The sequence below is a fragment of the Salvelinus fontinalis genome, chromosome 34 (genome assembly GCF_029448725.1).
Source record: "Salvelinus fontinalis isolate EN_2023a chromosome 34, ASM2944872v1, whole genome shotgun sequence".
Lineage (NCBI taxonomy): Eukaryota > Metazoa > Chordata > Actinopteri > Salmoniformes > Salmonidae > Salvelinus > Salvelinus fontinalis.
Genome location: NC_074698.1, coordinates 12,162,363 through 12,185,277, shown reverse-complemented (window position 1 = coordinate 12,185,277; position 22,915 = coordinate 12,162,363). Strand labels below are relative to the sequence as shown.

General features: G+C 46.5%; 1 protein-coding gene across 1 annotated transcript; it reads left to right on the top strand.

Annotated features, from left to right (window-relative positions):
- Nucleotides 1-349: 349 nt before the first annotated feature.
- Nucleotides 350-7,656, top strand: LOC129833915 (uncharacterized). The gene is made up of 4 exons (XM_055898741.1): nucleotides 350-569; nucleotides 1,031-1,420; nucleotides 1,561-3,051; nucleotides 7,481-7,656. The coding sequence occupies exons 1-4, from the start codon at nucleotides 350-352 to the stop codon at nucleotides 7,654-7,656; spliced, it is 2,277 nt and encodes a 758-aa protein (XP_055754716.1).
- The last annotated feature ends 15,259 nt before the right edge of the window (nucleotides 7,657-22,915 follow it).

The following is a 22,915-nucleotide window of genomic DNA, read 5'->3' as shown; positions in this document are numbered from 1 at the left end:
GCAGCCACTGGATGATGGGCTTAGGTTATTGGCTGTAACCATGGTGGGGTATCTGGTGTCGGTGGTCTGCTGTTCAGTGAGGTGCCTCGCTCCCTCTGTCTTCGTTCCTCTTACTGTATCGCCTAGTCTGAATGATGCACATCTATCCACTGTAGAAAATCAATGGCCAGTGTAGTCTCAAAAGCTGGTTTGGTTTACTGCCCTCCCTCCCCACACCCTGATAATGGGAGAGGATCATTAAACCAGCATGATTAAACCTCCATCTTAGATCTCTGTGTGTCATACAGGGATACATGCTGTAATCGTAAGTGTGAATAGCTCCATCATTAGGCTCTTTCTGCTCCTCAGTATGAAACCTCATAAGGACCACATGGGATCCAGTCCCAGAGCCCCAGTCCCTCCAGTCCCAGAGCCCCAGTCCCAGTCCCTCCAGTCCCAGAGCCCCAGTTTCCCCCAGCCCCAGTCCTTCCAGTCCCAGAGCCCCAGTCCCTTCTGCCCCAGACTCTCCAGTCCCAGAGCCCCAGTCCCTTCTGCCCCAGAGCCCCAGACTCTCCAGTCCCAGAGCCCCAGTCCCAGAGCCCTAGTCCCAGTCCCTCCAGTCCCAGAGCCCCAGTCCCAGTCCCTCCAGTCCCAGAGCCCCAGTCCATCCAGTCCCAGAGCCCCAGTCCCAGTCCCTCCAGTCCCAGAGCCCCAGTCCCTCCAGTCCCAGAGCCCCAGTCCCTCCAGTCCCAGAGCCCCAGACCCTCCAGTCCCAGAGCCCCAGTCCCTCCAGTCCCAGAGCCCCAGTCCCAGACCCCCCAGTCCCAGTCCCTCAAGTCCCAGAGCCCAAGTCCATTCAGTCCCAGAGCCCCAGACCCTCCAGTCCCAGAGCCCCAGTCCCTCCAGTCTCAGAGCCCCAGTCCCAGTCCCTCCAGTCCCAGAGCCCCAGCCCCAGTCCCAGTCCCTCCAGTCCCAGAGCCCCAGTCCATTCAGTCGTTGAGCCCCAGTCCCAGTCCCTCCAGTCCCAGAGCCCCAGTCCCTCCAGTCCCAGAGCCCCAGTCCCAGTCCCTCCAGTCCCAGAGCCCCAGTCCATTCAGTCCCAGAGCCCCAGACCCTCCAGTCCCAAAGCCCCAGTTCCTCCAGTCCCAGAGCCCCAGTCCCTCCAGTCCCAGAGCCCCAGTCCCTCCAGTCCCAGAGCCCCAGTCCCTCCAGTCCCAGAGCCCCAGTCCCTCCAGTCCCAGAGCCCCAGTCCCTCCAGTCCCAGAGTCCCAGTCCCTCCAGTCCCAGAGCCCCAGTCCCTCCAGTCCCAGAGCCCCAGACCCTCCAGTCCCAGAGCCCCAGTCCCTCCAGTCCCAGAGTCCCAGTCCCTCCAGTCCCAGAGCCCAAGTCCATTCAGTCCCAGAGCCCCAGACCCTCCAGTCCCAGAGCCCCAGTCCCTCCAGTCTCAGAGCCCCAGTCCCAGTCCCTCCAGTCCCAGAGCCCCAGTCCCAGTCCCTCCAGTCCCAGAGCCCCAGTCCATTCAGTCGTTGAGCCCCAGTCCCAGTCCCTCCAGTCCCAGAGCCCCAGTCCCTCCAGTCCCAGAGCCCCAGTCCCAGTCCCTCCAGTCCCAGAGCCCCAGTCCATTCAGTCCCAGAGCCCCAGACCCTCCAGTCCCAAAGCCCCAGTTCCTCCAGTCCCAGAGCCCCAGTCCCTCCAGTCCCAGAGCCCCAGTCCCTCCAGTCCCAGAGCCCCAGTCCCTCCAGTCCCAGAGCCCCAGACCCTCCAGTCCCAGAGCCCCAGACCCTCCAGTCTCAGAGCCCCAGTCCCTCCAGTCCCAGAGCCCCAGTCCCTCCAGTCCCAGAGCCCCAGTCCCTCCAGTCCCAGAGCCCCAGTCCCTCCAGTCCCAGAGCCCCAGACCCTCCAGTCCCAGAGCCCCAGACCCTCCAGTCCCAGAGCCCCAGTCCCTCCAGTCCCAGAGCCCCAGTCCCTCCAGTCCCAGAGCCCCTACCCTCCAGTCCCAGAGCCCCAGTCCCAGAGCCCCAGTCCCTCCAGTCCCAGAGCCCCAGTCCCTCCAGTCCCAGAGCCCCAGACCCTCCAGTCCCAGAGCCCCAGACCCTCCAGTCCCAGAGCCCCAGTCCCTCCAGTCCCAGAGCCCCAGTCCCTCCAGTCCCAGAGCCCCTACCCTCCAGTCCCAGAGCCCCAGTCCCAGAGCCCCAGTCCCTCCAGTCCCAGAGCCCCAGTCCCTCCAGTCCCAGAGCCCCAGACCCTCCAGTCCCAGAGCCCCAGACCCTCCAGTCCCAGAGCCCCAGTCCCTCCAGTCCCAGAGCCCCAGTCCCTCCAGTCCCAGAGCCCCTACCCTCCAGTCCCAGAGCCCCAGTCCCTCCAGTCCCAGAGCCCCAGTCCCTCCAGTCCCAGAGCCCCAGTCCCTCCAGTCCCAGAGCCCCAGACCCTCCAGTCCCAGAGCCCCAGTCCCTCCAGTCCCAGAGCCCCAGTCCCTCCAGTCCCAGAGCCCCTACCCTCCAGTCCCAGAGCCCCAGTCCCAGAGCCCCAGTCCCTCCAGTCCCAGAGCCCCAGTCCCTCCAGTCCCAGAGCCCCAGACCCTCCAGTCCCAGAGCCCCAGACCCTCCAGTCCCAGAGCCCCAGTCCCTCCAGTCCCAGAGCCCCAGTCCCTCCAGTCCCAGAGCCCCTACCCTCCAGTCCCAGAGCCCCAGTCCCAGAGCCCCAGTCCCTCCAGTCCCAGAGCCCCAGTCCCTCCAGTCCCAGAGCCCCAGACCCTCCAGTCCCAGAGCCCCAGACCCTCCAGTCCCAGAGCCCCAGTCCCTCCAGTCCCAGAGCCCCAGTCCCTCCAGTCCCAGAGCCCCTACCCTCCAGTCCCAGAGCCCCAGTCCCTCCAGTCCCAGAGCCCCAGTCCCTCCAGTCCCAGAGCCCCAGTCCCTCCAGTCCCAGAGCCCCAGACCCTCCAGTCCCAGAGCCCCAGTCCCTCCAGTCCCAGAGCCCCAGACCATCCAGTCCCAGAGCCCCAGTCCCTCCAGTCCCAGAGCCCCAGACCCTCCAGTCCCAGAGCCCCAGAGCCCCAGTCACTCCAGTCAGCCCGTGTTTATAATTCTAATCCCCTTCTTTAAAACAAGGACGAGACATCTCAATCGGCCGCCAGACTCCACTATAATGGAGTGTTTTATTCATGTTGTTGTGCTTGACAACCTTAGAGTGGTTGGAAGAGGAAATATGAATGGTACAGAACTGAAATCAAGGATGGCTGTGGCACACACACACACACACACACACACACACACACACACACACACACACACACACACACACACACACACACACACACACACACACACACACACACACACACACACACACACACACACACACACTAACATGATGTTCCTGTTTCTCACATTCACCTTACATTCATCACTATTAGCAGAGGAACAGGAGAATGAGAAAGAGTCTCTGTTGTGGTCATTGTGTTTTCCCTCTAACTGAAACCATTAGGCAATACACAATTCTTATCCTGTCATCAAACACTTCACTGATATAAACAAATATCTGAATAATGCTTCAACAGGACACAGGACAGGAAACATGATTGATAGGCACATTTCCGGTGACATATTTCACCTGAAAGAGAGATAAAGATGTAAACAGTTGTTAGAAAGCTGATGGACGGTTTGTACAAACTGTGCTGCTGGGTGGTTTGTACATACTGTGCTGATGGACGGTTTGTACATACTGTGCTGATGGACGGTTTGTACATACTGTGCTGATGGACGGTTTGTACATACTGTGCTGATGGACGGTTTGTACATACTGTGCTGATGGACGGTTTGTACATACTGTGCTGCTGGGTGGTTTGTACATACTGTGCTGCTGGGTGTTTTGTACATACTGTGCTGCTGGGTGGTTTGTACATACTGTGCTGCTGGGTGGTTTGTACATACTGTGCTGCTGGGTGGTTTGTACATACGGTGCTGCTGGGTGGTTTGTACATACTGTGCTGCTGGGGGGTTTGTACATATGCTGCTGCTGGGTGGTTTGTACATATGGTGCTGCTGGGGGGTTTGTACATATGGTGCTGCTGGGTGGTTTGTACATACTGTGCTGCTGGGTGGTTTGTACATACTGTGTGGCTGGATGGTTTTTACATACTGTGCTGCTGGGTGGTTTGTACATACTGTGCTGCTGGGTGGTTTGTACATATGGTGCTGCTGGGTGGTTTGTACATATGGTGCTGCTGGGGGGTTTGTACATACGGTGCTGCTGGGTGGTTTGTACATACGGTGCTGCTGGGTGGTTTGTACATACGGTGCTGCTGGGTGGTTTGTACATAAGGTGCTGCTGGGTGGTTTGTACATATGGTGCTGCTGGGAGGTTTGTACATATGCTGCTGCTGGGTGGTTTGTACATATGGTGCTGCTGGGTGGTTTGTACATATGGTGCTGCTGGGTGGTTTGTACATATGGTGCTGCTGGGTGGTTTGTACATATGGTGCTGCTGGGTGGTTTGTACATACTGTGCTGCTGGGTGGTTTGTACATATGGTGCTGCTGGGTGGTTTGTACATATGGTGCTGCTGGGGGGTTTGTACATACGGTGCTGCTGGGTGGTTTGTACATACTGTGCTGCTGGGTGGTTTGTACATATGGTGCTGCTGGGGGGTTTGTACATATGCTGCTGCTGGGTGGTTTGTACATATGGTGCTGCTGGGGGGTTTGTACATACGGTGCTGCGGGGTGGTTTGTACATACGGTGCTGCTGGGTTGTTTGTACATACGGTGCTGCTGGGTGGTTTGTACATACGGTGCTGCGGGGTGGTTTGTACATATGGTGCTGCTGCGTGGTTTGTACATAAGGTGCTGCTGGGTGGTTTGTACATATGGTGCTGCTGGGAGGTTTGTACATATGCTGCTGCTGGGTGGTTTCTACATATGGTGCTGCTGGGGGGTTTGTACATATGGTGCTGCTGGGTGGTTTGTACATACTGTGCTGCTGGGTGGTTTGTACATATGGTGCTGCTGCGTGGTTTGTACATAAGGTGCTGCTGGGTGGTTTGTACATATGGTGCTGCTGGGTGGTTTGTACATACTGTGCTGCTGGGTGGTTTGTACATATGGTGCTGCTGGGGGGTTTGTACATATGGTGCTGCTGGGGGGTTTGTACATATGGTGCTGCTGGGGGGTTTGTACATATGGTGCTGCTGGGTGGTTTGTACATATGGTGCTGCTGGGGAGTTTGTACATATGGTGCTGCTGGGTGGTTTGTACATATGGTGCTGCTGGGTGGTTTGTATATATGGTGCTGCTGGGTGGTTTGTACATATGGTGCTGCTGGGTGGTTTGTACATATGGTGCTGCTGGGTGGTTTGTACATACTGTGCTGCTGTGGGGTTTGTACATACTGTGCTGCTGGGTGGTTTGTACATATGGTGCTGCTGGGTGGTTTGTACATATGGTGCTGCTGGGTGGTTTGTACATACTGTGCTGCTGGGGGGTTTGTACATATGGTGCTGCTGGGTGGTTTGTACATACTGTGCTGCTGGGTGGTTTGGACATACGGTGCTGCTGGGTGGTTTGTACATATGGTGCTGCTGGGTGGTTTGTACATATGGTGCAGCTGGGGGGTTTGTACATATGGTGCTGCTGGGTGGTTTGTACATATGGTGCTGCTGGGTGGTTTGTACATATGGTGTTGCTGGGTGGTTTGTACATACTGTGCTGCTGGGTGGTTTGTACATATGGTGTTGCTGGGTGGTTTGTACATATGGTGCTGCTGGGTGGTTTGTACATACTGTGCTGCTGGGTGGTTTGTACATATGGTGTTGCTGGGTGGTTTGTACATACTGTGCTGCTGGGTGGTTTGTACATATGGTGCTGCTGGGTGGTTTGTACATACAGTGCTGCTGGGTGGTTTGTACATACGGTGCTGCTGGGTGGTTTGTACATATGGTGCTGCTGGGGGGTTTGTACATACGGTGCTGCTGGGTGGTTTGTACATACGGTGCTGCTGGGTGGTTTGTACATATGGTGCTGCTGGGTGGTTTGTACATAAGGTGCTGCTGGGTGGTTTGTACATATGGTGCTGCTGGGAGGTTTGTACATATGCTGCTGCTGGGTGGTTTGTACATATGGTGCTGCTGGGGGGTTTGTACATACTGTGCTGCTGGGTGGTTTGTACATATGGTGCTGCTGGGTGGTTTTACATATGGTGCTGCTGGGGGGTTTGTACATATGGTGCTGCTGGGTGGTTTGTACATATGGTGCTGCTGGGGAGTTTGTACATATGGTGCTGCTGGGTGGTTTGTACATACTGTGCTGCTGGGTGGTTTGGACATACGGTGCTGCTGGGTGGTTTGTACATATGGTGCTGCTGGGTGGTTTGTACATATGGTGCAGCTGGGGGGTTTGTACATATGGTGCTGCTGGGTGGTTTGTACATATGGTGCTGCTGGGTGGTTTGTACATATGGTGTTGCTGGGGGGTTTGTACATACGGTGCTGCTGGGTGGTTTGTACATATGGTGCAGCTGGGGGGGTTTGTACATATGGTGCTGCTGGGTGGTTTGTACATACGGTGCTGCTGGGTGGTTTGTACATATGGTGTTGCTGGGAGGTTTGTACATACGGTGCTTCTGGGTGGTTTGTACATATGGTGCTGCTGGGGGGTTTGTACATATGGTGCTGCTGGGTGGTTTGTACATATGGTGCTGCTGGGTGGTTTGTACATATGGTCCTCCTGGGTGGTTTGTACATACGGTGCTGCTGGGTGGTTTGTACATAAGGTGCTGCTGGGGGGTTTGTACATATGGTGCTGCTGGGGGGTTTGTACATACTGTGCTGCTGGGTGGTTTGTACATATGGTGCTGCTGGGTGGTTTGTACATATGGTGCTGCTGGGTGGTTTGTACATATGGTGCTGCTGGGTGGTTTGTACAGATGGTGCTGCTGGGTGGTTTGTACATATGGTGCTGCTGGGTGGTTTGTACATATGGTGCTGCTGGGTGGTTTGTACATACTGTGCTGCTGGGTGGTTTGTACATATGGTGCTGCTGGGTGGTTTGTACATATGGTGCTGCTGGGTGGTTTGTACATATTGTGCTGCTGGGTGGTTTGTACATATAGTGCTGCTGGGGGGTTGAAGAAAAAGCATTATCTTGCAAATGAAACCCACCACCTGTCAGAGTAAATGTATACCCCCAACAAGTCCTAGACATCAAGATCAAAAGTCTGAGCTGAAATGCAATCTACATTATGTACAGACCAGAAACAACCTATATAATCCCAGTTTTGCTCTATGATAGATACTCAACAATAGTGTATTATTACAGTACATGACAACAGACTGTTTAGCAAGACCATTGGCTGTATTGTGGTAGGATTTGGACAGCATTATTGGCCATTTCTCAGATCTTTACAGATGGAATAACACAGTAATCCTCTGTTTGTGAGTACTTTAAACATGGAGCTTGGCTGTCTTGCTGTAGTTTAATTTTAGTCTGTTTCTTTTGGGCGGGCTCCAGCGTATGCTGCAGATGGACACATTCTCACAGAACAGTTCCTCGGTCTGGAGGCTGGAGTTTGTTCCCGCTCTCTGCTCTCCGCCCTGCGCCCTCCGACCTTCGGCTGTCTCGTCTGGTTTGTGGCCCCGGCCATGCTCATGCCCCCTGGAGCCGCTGGACCCGCTGCACTACCATGATGTTGTGTTGTCTAGTATCATGTCTCCGTGCCCCAGTTGTATACCGTCTTATTTCTGTGTCGTCTCTTTTTCTCCACCTCAGTGTGCCTGAGACACAGACGGATTTAGCCGTTTTTCCATGTTTGTATATGTGGGTGTGTGTGCACTGCATGCGTGCTTGCATGTGTGTGCGTGTGTGCGCGTGTGTGTGTGTGTGTGTGTGTGTGTGTGTGTGTGTGTGTGTGTGTGTGTGTGTGTGTGTGTGTGTGTGTGCGCGCTCTGACCTATTTGTATCCCCATGAGTTTAGTTACATACATGACCTCAGTGTGATTGTCTGTGGTCTATGTGGTCGCCACTGTTGAGTTTTTTTAAAATCCGTAAGATACATGAGACTATTGGCTGTGAGAACCACCTTCCCTCTTCCCCATACCCACCACCACACCCCTTTCTCAAGTAGTAGAACAGCTTGCTGACAGAAAATAAGAAACAACATAAATCATTCTCCAGGATAAATAAACACCCTAATATCAAAGTTTTTTTAGCTTCTGGTTAGCTGTGGTCTTTGATATGATAAGAGGCTGCCATCTAGTGGTTATAGAAACACAACTACAATGACTGAGGACATGACTCTGAACCAGGATAACTATTGTATTGTTCATCTACAGCAGTATACTGTACAATATGTACATTACCTGTGTGTGCGTGTCTGTGTGTGTGCTCACGCGCTCGTGCATGTGCGTGTACAAGTGTGTGTGCCAGGGTCGGAGTTGTGGGCTGCCACTAGGGGGCCTGGCCCGTTCGCCCTACCATACCTCCTTGCCCGTCCAAATAAAATATTGAAATATTGATCATTTATTTGACCGTGATGCATGCCGACAGAAAGACGCATCAATCTCAGATAACATTTCAGAGCGAGGGAAACAGCGCCCCTCTGTCTCCGTATGTGTAGACCATGTATCTGATGCTGTCTGGACAAAATGAGCATGGCATGTCATACATTTTCTGGCCAGACAGCCTCAGATACATGGGCTAAATGTAGTAATACAGAGGGGCGCTGTTTTGCTCGCTAGTTTCAGCAGATAAGACGAGGCGAAGCGAGAGGACCAACTCTCGCCAAAATCTGTCCTGAATAAGCCCAATGAGATTCTATGGGTATATTATAAAACGGGACGCCTATAGAAATCAAATGCCCATCCAACTGATTCCTTCGGGTGCTGGCTCTGGTGTGTGCGTGCTTGTTTGTGCACTTGGGTGCTTGTGTGCCTGTGAGTGAAGTGTAGTGAATGTAAGCATATATTATTTCACGCAACATGTCTGGAATTTCTCCTAGGAGCAGCATCATCAGATGATATTGAAAGGTCTCTTGACTGAAAATATTTACGCTTTATTATCCCCTAATGCATTACACAATCTGTTATAATTCCTCCACAATCTCCACAATAAACCCCCCCCCCTAAAAAAACTCAACATAAACCACCCAGCACAGCCAGGTCCATACTTCCATAAAACTTAACACATCAGACTTCTGTGTTTAAAACTTCTTGAGAATACAGGGGGTGCTATTTCGCATTAGCATAATTGCCTCTACAGACTAAACTGCCTCTTATTCAATTATTGCTGTTACTATATGCATATAACCATATAGCATTGGATAGAAAACAAGCTATGGTTTCTAAAACCGTTCCAATTGAGTCTCTGAGTCAAACACAGGTCATTTCACAGCACTTTCCCTGAGCCTGAAAAAGATTGCAAGATGTGTATGCTCGCTTCAAAGCTCTGCCTATATATGGTCACGCCACCTATGACCCGAATGACACTTCCTTCTTCTTCCTCCGGGTGTCTGGAAGACGTCAGAGGAGAAATTTTTTGTTTATCTTGTACTGACGTGAAATAAGACTTATTTCTTTAGCGTGACCGACAACTTCCGGTTTCTGAGATGCGCGTTTTCAGAGGTGGCATTGTCTTTTGTTATGCTGACGTTACGGATGAAAACTATCTCCGTGTCGAAGTTTGTTTGCTACATGTGACCATATCACCGTAATGTATGTTTTTTCAATATAGTTTAATCAGATTATTAGAATTTTTTCGGGAGTTTTGCCGTGTTCCGTTCTTTGAGTTTTTTAACTTTGGGAATTGACCGTGCCAGTCGACCAGTACCCAGGCTAAATGAAGAGGGGAGGTTGCCATTGTGAATGGATTGAACGACTCATCAGGACTAAGGACACCTTGATCAACATTCTGATGAAAGACCAGCAATAGTAAGACCCAATTTACGATGTTATTTCATATATCTGTCGTGCATGTGAACTGGTCGGGCGCGTCCAGCCGGTTCTGGCTGGCCTGGTTATGCTAATTAGCGATACATTTTGTTTTCGCTATAAAACATTTAAAAAATCTGAAATATTGTTTGGATTCACCAGATGTTGGGCTTTCAATGTCTGTACGCTGTGTATTTTTTCTGAAATGTTTTAAGACAAGTAATTAGTTATATAACGTTGGTCTCTGTAATTGTTCTAGCTGCATCAGCACTATATCAGATTGCAGCTGCAATGTAGAACTGTGATTTATACCTGGAAAATGCACATTTAAAAAAAAAAAACTATGCTATACCATAAATATGTTATCAGACTGTCATCTTAAGAATTTTTTTGTTGGTTAGTGGCTATCAATATCTTAGTTTAGCCGAATTGGTGATAGCACCTGATGGAGTAAGAAACTGTTGGAGTAAGAAAATGGTGTCATTTTGCTAACGTGTTTAGCTAATAGATTTACATATTGTGTCTTCCCTGTAAAACATTTAAAAAATCTGAAATGGTGGTTTTATTCACAAGATCTGTGTCTTTCATTGGGTGTCTTGGACTTGTGATTTAATGATATTTAGATGCTACTATTTAATTGTGACGCTATGCTAGCGATGCTAATCAGTGTGGGGGGTGTGGGGGGTGCTCCCGGATCCGGGTTAGGTACTCTGTAGAGGTTTTAATTAAGTAGTGCCAAGCAACAGTTGCATGCTGGAGCTGCCATCATTCAGGACCTTCCCATTCAACCTTTCTACTAACCATTGCCAGATGACCACAGTATGATGTCAGGCAGTTTGACTCCTGTTAGAAGTTGCCTTGGCTTGATGGGCGTGATAAAGCCCAGGCTATTTTTGTTCTGGGCACAGCCGTACATATCACCCCCACGCACATAGTTACAGGGTCTATCTTTATTCAGTCACATGATAACATACATGATAAGAGCCAGTCAGCCAGCAGCTGCAGTTTATGATGGAGCGCTTCCTCTACCACACAGGAGGTGCTGGCTGGATCTGCTTGTTGTCAGTGAGGAGGAGAGGAGGGAGGAGAAAAGGGAGGAGGGCTAACTCCTACATGGAAGAGAGCAAATTCTTCATGCAGGAATGTTCATTTTCCCATGACTCAGCAGAGAGAGAAAGGTCCCTTTCCGGAAACCATGTGATTAATCTGAAGGGCAATGGGGGGGGGGGGGGGGGGGTGTAATATCCTGTCCCTCAACAGCCATCACTACCCCCCTCCCCAACCCCTCCTCGTGTAAAGCTGGAGATCCAGGCTTCTATAGAACTGGTAGGAAAGAACAGATAGATAATAGAGAGTAAAGGACAAAGGAGGAGGAGGAGAGGACATAATAAGATAAGAGAGGGGAAGACTAAAAGGAAAAAGAAAAGGGGAAAGGGTGAATGAGCCTCTGATTCATCGAGCCAATGCTTACCTCATGCTGATGTGCCAGACATGTATTCATATTCAGGGCCGGCTCCAGAATGAATCAGTTGGAAGACAATTTGGTTTCTATACGCCGGCCTGTTTATTTCACGGGACTTCCTGTGTGCACTCGCTTGCTAATTAGTGGGTGTTATCAGAGGCGATTTTAGCATGTAAATTTTGGTGGGGCAAACACTAAATAATACATTAATTGCACTATAACAGAGACAAACGGTGCCCACAAACTGTTAGGGCCTACATAAAGCTGTCCCAACAGCAGTCCAAACCCCTTACCACCGCTACACCTGGCTATCAGCGGAGCCTTGTCTGGCAGCGAAACAGTTCATTCAGCCTCATTTACTGCATTTAAAAAAAACATAGCTGATATGGGTGACTTGCCTGATGAGGATAGAGGGCGCTATTTACACTTTGGGGAAAAAACGTGACCAATTTAAACGGCCTCGTACTCTATTCTTGCTCGTACAATATGCATATTATTATTACTATTGGATAGAAAACACTCTCTAGTTTCTAAAACCGTTTTAATTTTTTCTGTGAGTAAAACAGAACTCATTTGGCAGCACACTTTCTGACCAGGAAGTGGAAAGTCTGAAAATTATGCTCTGTTCAAGGGCCTGCCTATAAATGGGCATGACACGTATGAGTATACATGCACGTCATACACCTTCCCCAGGATGTCAAGATGCAGTGAGAGAAGAAATGGAGTGATTATCTTGGTCTGAGATGGAATACGTCCTCTTGGAATGACGTGTCCCCCATTTTATGTTTTCAGGAAGGCGCGAAGTTGGTTCTGGATTTGCCATCGGAATAGCTGTTGTTATAGCCGATTACTATCTCCGGCTTTGATTTTATTTGATACATGTGACCATATCATCGTAAAGTATGTTTTTTCAATATAGTTTTATTAGATTTTTGAAATTTATTCGGGACGTTAGGCGTGTTGCGTTGTGTGCCTTTGTTCAGAAAGGAGAGCTCCGAGCCACTTGGCCAGTGTGCTGGCTAATTGAAGAGGGAAAAACGATGTTCTAAATCCAAACAACAACTGTTCTGGACAAAGGACCCCTTGTCCAACATTCTGATGGAAGATCAGCAAAAGTAAGAAACATTTTATGATGCTATTTCATATATCTGTCAAACTGTTTACTAGTAGTTTTGCACCCCGGTTTTGGCCACTCTCTTGCTATAACATAAGCCTTATGTCGTAATGAAGATATTTTTAGAATTCTAAAACACTACGATTGCATTAAGAACTAGTGTTACTATCATTTCCTATACAACATGTATTTTTTTGTAATGTTTATGAATTGCTATTTGGTCAGAATAGGTGAGAGTCTAATAGAAATATCCGCACATTCTGGGAAATAGAAGCTACGTTAGCATAATGGATAACCACTGATTTCAGCTCTAAATATGCACATTTTCGAACAAAACATAAGTGTATGTATAACCTGATGTTATAGGACTGTCATCTGAGGAAGGTTTATGAAGGTTAGTGAAAATTGATATCTTTTGCTGGTTTATTCGCTAACGCTAACGTGCCTATTGCTTTCGCTAACGTGCCTTGATGAATGAATGCGGTTGTGTGTAGGCTATTGTAGTAAGCTAATATAATGCTATATTGTGTTTTCGCTGTAAAATACTTAAAAAATCTGAAATATTGGCTGGATTCACAAGATGCTTGTCTTTCATTTCTGTACACAATGCATTTTTCAGAAATGTTTTATGATGAGTATTTAGGTATTCCACGTTGGTCTCTATATTTACTCTGGCTGCTTCGGTGCTATTTTTGATGGTAGCTGTGATGGTAGCTGCAATGTAAAACTGATTTATACCTCAAATATGCACATTTTTCGAACAAAACATAGATTTATTGTGTAACATGTTATAAGACTGTCATCTGATGAAGTTGTTTCTTGGTTAGTTTGGTTGGTTCTTGGTTAGTTCGTTTGGCTTTGTGCATGCTACCTGTGCTGTGAAAAATGTCTGTCCTTCTTTGTATTTGGTGGTGAGCTAACATAAATATACGTGCTGTTTTCGCTATAAAACATTTTAAAAATCGGACATGTTGACCTGATTCACAAGATGTGTATCTTTCATTTGCTGTATTGGACTTGTTAATGTGTGAAAGTTAAATATTTAAAAAAAAAAAAATTTGAATTTCGCGCTCTGCCTTTTCAGTGGAATGTGGGAGGAGTTCCGCTAGTGGAACGCTTGGGCGAGACAGGTTAAACAAATGTGGTTTCTAATGACAATTGAGATGTACAAACTATGGGGACGACAAGCGGATAAGAGGCAATCCGTAATTTTGATTAAGACAATGAGCCAGCAAAGACGGACATAATGTTAGTCAAAATAATTGTTTAGCACCTTTGAAATGTACAGCGACAGAATTCAGAACATGGGTCATTCTTACAGTGCTCTCCCTGTACACCGAGTTAGAACCGTAAGATAAATAAAGGGGGCATATAAGCAGACAATGAAAGCTCTTTGTCACGTTCCTGACCTTATTTCCTTTGTTTTGTCTTTGTTTAGTTGGTCAGGACGTGAGCTGGGTGGGCATTCTATGTTATGTGTTTCTATGTTGGGTTCATGTTCAATTAGCCTGATATGGTTCTCAATCAGGGGCAGGTGTTTTACGTTTCCTCTGATTGAGAACCATATTAAGGTAGGCTGTTCTCACTGTTTGTTTGTGGGTGATTGTTCCTGTGTCAGTGTTTGTGCCACCCGGGACTGTTTTCGTTTGTTTCGTTTATTTCATTTGTGTGTTCCTTCCTGTTCGTGCGTTCATGTTATATGTTCACAAGTTCAGGTCTGTTCACGTCGTTTATTGTTTTGTAGTTTGTTTAAGAGTTTTTCCGTCTTCGTTATTATTAATAAACAAATATGTATTCCATCCACGCTGCGTTTTGGTCCGATCCATGCTCCTCTTCAGACGAGGAGGAAAACGTCTGTTACACTCTTACAATATTCAATGATTACATTTCTCTAAAACAGGTTATAGGCTACAGTAGAACAGTAGGCGAAATTAAGAGGGGTAAATAGACCAAATTATTAGGGTGAGGCACATGGGCTACTAACATCTTACCACACAACATACACTTCGTATTACTTTCTTAGTTACAGTATACATATCTCCTTAGTATATTACATCATTTATGAAGCAGCATAAAATACATTTTTGGACTCACATTTTTGTGCCCGGCTCACTTGAACAGGAAGGTGGCACGGCGGTCCTCCGATTTAACAGTTGTTTAGATCGCGGCACAAATCATGCTTCTTTGACAGCATGGCCAATGTTGAATGTTTTTCATTTTAAACTTGGAAAGAGCCCCTTAATCCTAGATTTGGGACCACACAGCCACTGTCACTGATTCCTTCCAAACTTGATTGTGTAATGTTTATGTCCAATGACCGATGAGCACCGATACGTTTTGTCTATAATTTCTCTTCATTATTTCTCTTCATATGACAAGGATTAAAAGAAGGATTTGACAGTAGATTGTCGACTTGATTCATGATGATGACTGCTAGCTAAGATTGTGGAAGTATGATGTTGACATGATCAGTCCAATCAAAGCTACTGTACATATAACGATTTGACATCATTTTATCAGTGGCCAATGACCTTGAGCCTTCTTGGATGGGCACTTCTATGGCAGCAGCCGAAGGGCCAGAATTTTCAATGTCTCCTCTGTCTCCTCAATGTATCCCTGGTGTATTTATACCTGTGTTCTCTGTTTGTCTGTTGCCAGTTCATCTTGTCTTGTCAGGTCTTACCGGCGTGTTTTCCAGTCTTCCTTTTCTCGATTCCTAGTTTTCCCGGTTCTGACCATTCTGCCTGCCCTGACCCCAAACCTGCCTGCCGTCCTGTACCTCCCGGACTCTGACCTGATTACGAACCTCTGCCCGCTCAGACCCCGAGCCTGCCTGCCGTCGTGTACCTGCCTGACTCTGACCTGATCATGAACCCCTGCCTGTCCTCAACCTGCTCTTTGCCTGCCCTTTGCCTGCCCCGTTTTTACAATAAATCATCTGAGAACTGGGCTAGTTCAGTCATGGCTAGTACGAACTAGCCATGACTGAACCAGCAGACTCAGACCAGCTCCACAATGATGTCTCCCAGCAAGGAGCCACCATTGGATGACACGAGGAGTTATGGAGGGACTCCATACCCTGGCAGAATGCCATGACCAGTCGTTCAATACATTGCTGGAGCAATACCACAGATTCCCTACTAGGCAGCGGGCCACACCAGTAATCCCCATCCTCAGCAACCCTGCCACCAGTGGCGTTTCTTCCCAGCCTACCCCAGTTTCCCGAGAACCCTGCTTACCTCCCCCGGAGTGCTACACTGGAGACTCTGGAACCTGCCAGGCCTTTCTCTCCCAGTGCTCCCTCATCTTTGAACTGCAGCCTTCTTCAATCCCCTTGGACTGCTCAAAGATAGCGTACCTCATTACGCTGATGTCCGGGAGGGCACTCGCCTGGACTAAGGCGATGTGGGAGCAGCAGTCCACCGTCTGCCCCAGTCTGAAGGAGTTTGTGGCGGAAGTACGTAAGGTGTTTGACCCGGAAGCATTGTTTGACATGTTCCTTCACGGATTATCAGAGGTGATCGAAGATGAGCTCTTAGCCCGGGAGCTGCCCATGGACCTTGTCTCCCTCATTGCCTTGACCATCCAGATCGATGGGAGGCTACAAGAACGTAGGAGGGAGAGGGAATCTGAGCCCTGTCGCCCTCACTCGCCCTCGATTCCCACCTCGCCTCTGAGGAATCCTGGAGACCCCCGAAGTTTACATGTTCAAGTAAACCTGATGTCACCCGAGTTCTCTCGGGAATCCCAGAGGGCTGCCAACTCGCTTCTATTTCACTATTTCCTACCGCACGGGGTCCAAGAATGTGAAGCTTGACGCGCTTTCACGTCTGTACAGCCCCGCTACTACACCCTCGTACCCCGAGACCATCCTCCCTACTTCCTGTCTAGCGGCTGCTATTGTCTGGAAAATCGAGAGTCAGTTCCGCAAGGCATAGAATTCCCAGCCGGACCTCAGGGGGGGCCCAGCTGACCAGATGTTTGTCCCGGACTCTGCCCGTGCTCCTGTTCTGGAATGGGAATATTCCCAAGACTCACCTATCATCCTGGCTCCCGTCGAACCTCGGATTTTGTCCGACAACGTTTTTGGTGGCCCACCATAGTTCCTGATGTCTCTGCATTTGTTGCTGCCTGTACTGTGTGTACCCAGAACAAGACTCAGCGTCAAGCTCCGGCTGGCCTCCTTCAACCACTTCCTGTCCCTCACCGCCCCTGGTCCCATATATCCTTGGACTTACATCACGGGCCTCCCTCCGTCTGATGGCAACACCACCATCCTTACGGTGGTGGATCGGTTTTCCAAAGCAGCCCATTTTATTCCCCTTCCTAAGTTGCCATCGGCTAAGGAGACGGCCCAGCTCATGGTGCAGCACGTCTTCCGGATCCATGAACTGCCGGTCGACATGGTCTCCGATCGCAGTCCCCAGTTCTCGTCCCGGTTCTGGAAGTCGTTCTGCACCCTTATTGGGTTGTTGGCCAACCTGTCCTCTGGTTTTCATCACCATTCCAATGACCAGTCAGAGAGAGCCTATCAGGACCTGGAGAAGACTCTTCGCTGCCTCGTCTCCACTAATTCCACCACCTGGAGCCAGCAACTTGTGTGGTTGGAATATGCTCGCAACACCCTTCCCTGTTCCGCTATGGGCTTCACGCCTTTTGAGTGTTCCCTAGGTTATCAGGCCCGCTCCTCCCGGACCAAGAAGCAGAGGTCAACACACCTTCTGCCCAGATGTTTGTCCGTCGCTGTCTCCGTACCTGGAAGAGAGCCTGGGCCGCTCTTCTCAAGACCACCTCCAGGTACCAATGACAGGCGGACCGCCACCGGACCCCTGTTCCCCGCTACCATCTTGGGCAGAGGGTATGGCTGTCCACTCGGGATCTGCCACTCTGGGAGTATTTTTACCTGTGTTCTCTGTTTGTCTGTTGGCAGTTCGTCTTGTTTTGTCAGGTTTTACCAGCGTGTTGCACATGTGTATGATTATTTTGATATGCACATTTTCGTGGAACAGTTTCACTTCAATAATAATGTGATTAATTATTAAAACCTTATTTTAAATGATGAAAACCGAAAAGTTAATATTCAACTAAACAAGAGCACCAGCCTTTGCTTTTTTTTCTTCAAATAATCTTTATTGAAGTTTGATCTCACATTTTACAAACATAACAGATTAGTTCAAATAAATACAAATCTGTTTTCACATCAATATGTTCATTATTAGGCTACTTAACATGATTTACATGTTTAATAGGAAGTTCTTGTACGTCAACTTGTTTTTTATACTCCAGCTTTTTTCTTCTTTTTAATTCCGTTTTTATTTATTTAAAATAATGTTTGAGGTGACAAAAAGTTGTTTTATAGTCAGAAGACATCTTCTCTTCCAAATCTTATTGTTCACAATGTATATTATTGTCCACCATAGATCTTCAGGATTGTCATCCATGTTAGTATCAAAAACACTGTGAAAGGATTTAAACATACATCAAAATCAATACTTCTCATCAGGTTCCATATTTCTTTAGTTCTGTAGCAGTTCAATAAAAGCTGTTCTAAACTACAATTCGGCGTAGGACAAAATGTATTTTTAACAATTGTTTTATTTATTTTACCCCGTAAATTGAATGAGAACACATTTTAATTTACAGCAACGAACTGGGCAATAGTTACAGGGGAGATGAATGAGCCAATTGGAAACTAGGGATGATTAGGTGGCCATGATGGTATGAGGGCCATATTGGGAATTTAGCCAGGACACCGGTGTTAACTCACCTACTCTTACAATAAGTGCCATCGGATCTTTAGTGACCACAGAGAGTCAGGACACCCATTTAAAATCCCATCTGAAAAGGTAAATTAATTTGAGTCATTTTATTTAGACAGGAGTCATTATATAATGTTGGCAAACAATAAATTTACTTTAGGGGAAGCCAGCATCCAAACAGTGCACCATGAACCCACCAATTTTCCTTTCTAATTCGCAAGTGGCTGAAACCAGAGATCTGTATATAATGACGAGATGCTCATGTCTCCGCCCTAACAATGCTAGTCGTTTTCCCAAAGGCGGGAATGCAGGCAACAAACTTAGGTCTGCATATTATGCCCATAGAAATGTCTTGGGCTTATTGAGCAAAGATTTTTGGCAAGAGTGAGCCTTCTTGCTTCGACACTATCTGATGCTGTCTGGACAGAAAAATGATGTCATGCCATACTCATTTTGTCCAGACAGCATCAGATACATGGTCTACACATATCGTGACAGAGGGGAGCTGTTTTGCTCATTCAAATTATTTATCTGAGATTGATGCGTCTTTCTGTCTGGCGTGTCTCGGTCAAATAAAGAATCAATATTTCAATATTTTATTTGGACGGCAAGGACGTACGGTAGGGCGGGCCAGCCCCTCTAGTTCCCACCCATAATACTGCTGTTCATATTCATGGCAGCCCAATCTGAATTGGGGAACGGGGGCTGAAGTGTAACATTATGAAATATTTTCTCCCTGTGAAACTCAGGTCCTTATTGGTTTACCACATACATGCTGAAAGTGAAGGAGAAAGAGGGAAACAGGCTCAGACAATATAGAAACTTGCTGAACAAGACCAAAAGACAAACACAAAAAGTAAGGGGAAAGGGACACATTCAGGATGGATCCAGAAAGATGGACATACAGGAGGAGATCATTCAATTATAGGAATCAGGGTGGGGCTCAATTCAGAATTTTGGAATTGACTCCCATTCAACTCATGAGTTGAAATTCGAATTGATGACCCGCAGGATGTAGAATTAGAATTAGAGTTTGAGTGACAGGGAGTAGTATTTAATTCAATGCAATTCAAAGAAATTCCACTGTCATAGAACATGAGAGAGTTTTATTGAATCTAACTGTAACGGCTGTCGTCTTCCTCGTCTGAGGAGGATAAGTTAGAAGGATCGGAGGACCAATGCGCAGCGTGGTAATTGTTCATCTTACTTTAATAAAGGTGAACACTCAAAATACAAAACAACAAAAGTGACAACCGAAACAGTTCTATCTGGTGCAGACACACAAAGACTGAAAACAACCACCCACAAAACCCAACACAAAACAGGCTACCTAAATATGATTCCCAATCAGAGACAACACAAAACAACTGCCTCTAATTGAGAACCATATCAGGCCAAACACAGAAATAGGAAAACATAGAAATACAAACATAGACTGCCCATCCCAACTCACGCCCTGACCATACTAAATAAAGACAAAACAAAGGAAATAAAGGTCAGAACGTGACACTGACAGGTCACACTTCCTCATACCAAGGAATATATCACTCACTTCCTCTGAAAACAATGTTAATTTACTCCTTAGTGATAAGATTAGCCAATTCTATTTTTTCGACAAGCAATGCAGTTACTGTATATTAGACAATACCTTATACAGTGCTTTTAGAAAGTATTCACACCCCTTGACTTTTTCCACTTTTTGTTGTGTTACAGCCTGAATTTACACATAAGTTATCTGTAAGTTCCCTCAGTCTAGTAGTTTTCCAATGCCTCGCAAAGAACGGCACCTAGTGATAGATGCGTAAAAAAAAGAAGCAGACACTGAATATCCCTTTGAGCATGGTGAAGTTATCAATTACGTTTAGGATGGTTTTTCAATACACCCAGTCAAATGTTATTTGTCACATGTGCCGAATACAACAGGTGTAGGTAGACCTTAACGTGAAATGCTTACTTACAAGCCCTTAATTAACCAACAATGCAGTTCAAGAAATAGAGTAAATAAAATATTTACTAAATAAAAATCTAATCAATCAATAGGTAACACAATAAATGTAAATAACAATAACGAGGCTATGTACAGGGGGTACCGGTACTGAGGGGTACAGGTTAATCGTCAAAACAAAGATACAGGCGTTCTTCCTTACTCAGTTGCCGGAGAGGAGCGAAACCGCACAAGGATTTCACCATCAGGCCAATGGTGATTTTATAACAGTTACGGAGTTTAATGGCTGTGATAGGAGAAAGCTGAGGATGGATCAACAACATAGTTAATCCACAATACTAAACTGCATGACAGAGTGAAATAAGGAAGGGGGCGATCACAAATTTCAATTCTTCCCAGTCTGATATTGACATGCGGTAGGTCACATTCTGAATAAAAGCATTTTGTGTGTATGGTACCTGTTAAATGTTGGGGGCTTCCTTGGATGTGCTTTGTATGTTATTGCTGTAAGAGCAAGTTAGCTAGCATGCTCTAATTGTAATGGTCGCATCAGCTCCCTGCTAATTCAGTTATTTCCATGCTAACAGACAAATCACGAATCTACAGCCATCAAAATACTGTTTTCCTGCACATCTAATGTGTCTATCGAGAGGTACTTACATTTATTGTATTTTGTACTATTTTAGTTATTGTTATGACGTTTGATTACAAAATACCCAGTCTGATATTGACATGCAAGAGACAAATATACTGTTGTTGCTGCACACCTGAGTTGCTTCAATCAACTGGGATTGCTGGCTGGACAGCCCTTTAAAAAGAAAACACAACACAAGAGAGTTACGAAGTGTGATGACATCTGTTACACATGTATATAACAACATGTTTGATGTTGATGTCGAAGATCTAACCCTAACCTTAATAGAAGAGGTATTTGGATTTCATTGAATTTCACTGAATTCAATTCTATTTCCTTTCATTCATATTCTGTATCTTGTTGACTACTTTAAAAAAATAAATTATTTTTTTAAAAATGTATTTTTTAGCAGACGCTCTTATCCAGAGCAACTGGGCTTAAGTGACCCTGATACAAATAAGAGCAGGAAGAGAGCTGTATCCTCCGTCAGTGTCATCAACTATCACTAGACTGTTTCTGCTGCTCTTGACTCAACTCCTGATTTGACTCTGGTTGGAGGAGACTCTTTGTGCTCCATGGCTCCTAACCTTCCTGTCCTTACAATATCCTTGTAAAATAGGCATGTCTGTTATCTGGTTCCTGACAGTTCTTTTGCTTGTATTTCCTTAACCTCACTTGGGTATGTGGGACGGGCGTCCCACCTCGTCAACAGCCAGTGAAACTGCAGGGCGCCAAATTCAAATACAGAAATACTCATTATAAAAATTCAGAAAACAAAACTTATTTTACATAGGTTTAAAGATGAACTTATTGTGAATCCAACCACGGTGTCAGATTTAATAAATGCTTTATGGCGAAAGCATACCTTACGATTATTTGAGAACATAGCCCACTAGACAAATCATTACAAACAGTAACCAGCCAAGTAGAATTGTTACACAAGTCAGAAATAGAGATAAAATGAATCCCTTACCTTTGATGATCTTCATATGGTTGCACTCAGCAGACATTCATTTACTCAATAAATGTTCCCTTTGTTCGATAAAGTCTCTTTATATCCAAAAACCTCAGTTTTGTTCGCGCGTTTTCTTCAGTCATCCACAGGCTCAAACGCAGTCAAAACAGGCAGACAAAAAAATCCTAATTGTATCCGTAAAGTTCATAGAAACATGTCAAACGATGTTTATATTCAAGCCTCAGGTTGTTTTTAGCCTAAATAATCGATAATATTTCAACCGGACAATAACGTCGTCAATTTAAAAGGTAAACAAGAAAGGCACTCTCTCGGTCTCGCACATGAAAAAGCTCTGTGACACTTTAGGGTCCACTCATTCAGACTGCTCTTACTTCCTAATTTTTCAGAATACAAGGCTGAAACGATTTCTAAAGACTGTTGACATCTAGTGGAAGGCATAGAAATTGCAAATTGAGTCCTAAGTCAATGGATACTGTAATGGCATTGAATAGAAAACTACAAAACCCCCCCCAAAAAAACTTCCTGAATGGATTTTTCTCAGGTTTTCACCTGCCAAATCAGTTCTGTTATACTCACAGACACTATTTTAACAGTTTTGGAAACTGTAGAGTGTTTTCTATCCAAATCTACCAGTTATATGCATATCATATCTTCTGGGCCCGAGAAGCAGGCAGTTTAATTTGGGCATGCATTTCATCCAAAATTCCGAATGCTGCCCCCTACCCTAGAGAAGTTTTAAGTACCTCGACCATTGTCCATTAGAGTGTAGAAAGTTCCCCACCCATCTATTTTTGCTGTACAGTGTTTCTTAATATGTTGAATGTTTTTTCTTTTAAGATGACTGGAAAAGTGGAAGTAACGTTGATAACGACTTCTAAGTATCCCGACTGGGAAGTCTATGATTGAGCAATTAACAACCACGGCCACCCAAATTACAGTGGATATGGGGAGTAATGGCTAAACCCTTCTGGAGTGTGACTCTAGTATACTGCATGATTAAAAACACATCTAGTTATCAGCATGTGATACGAGTATTCTTAAAAGTTCAGACAGAACCAAGTTTATGCTCTATGGCTGCATTTACACAGGCAGTCCAATTCTGATTTTTTTGCCCAATTATTGTCAAAAGAG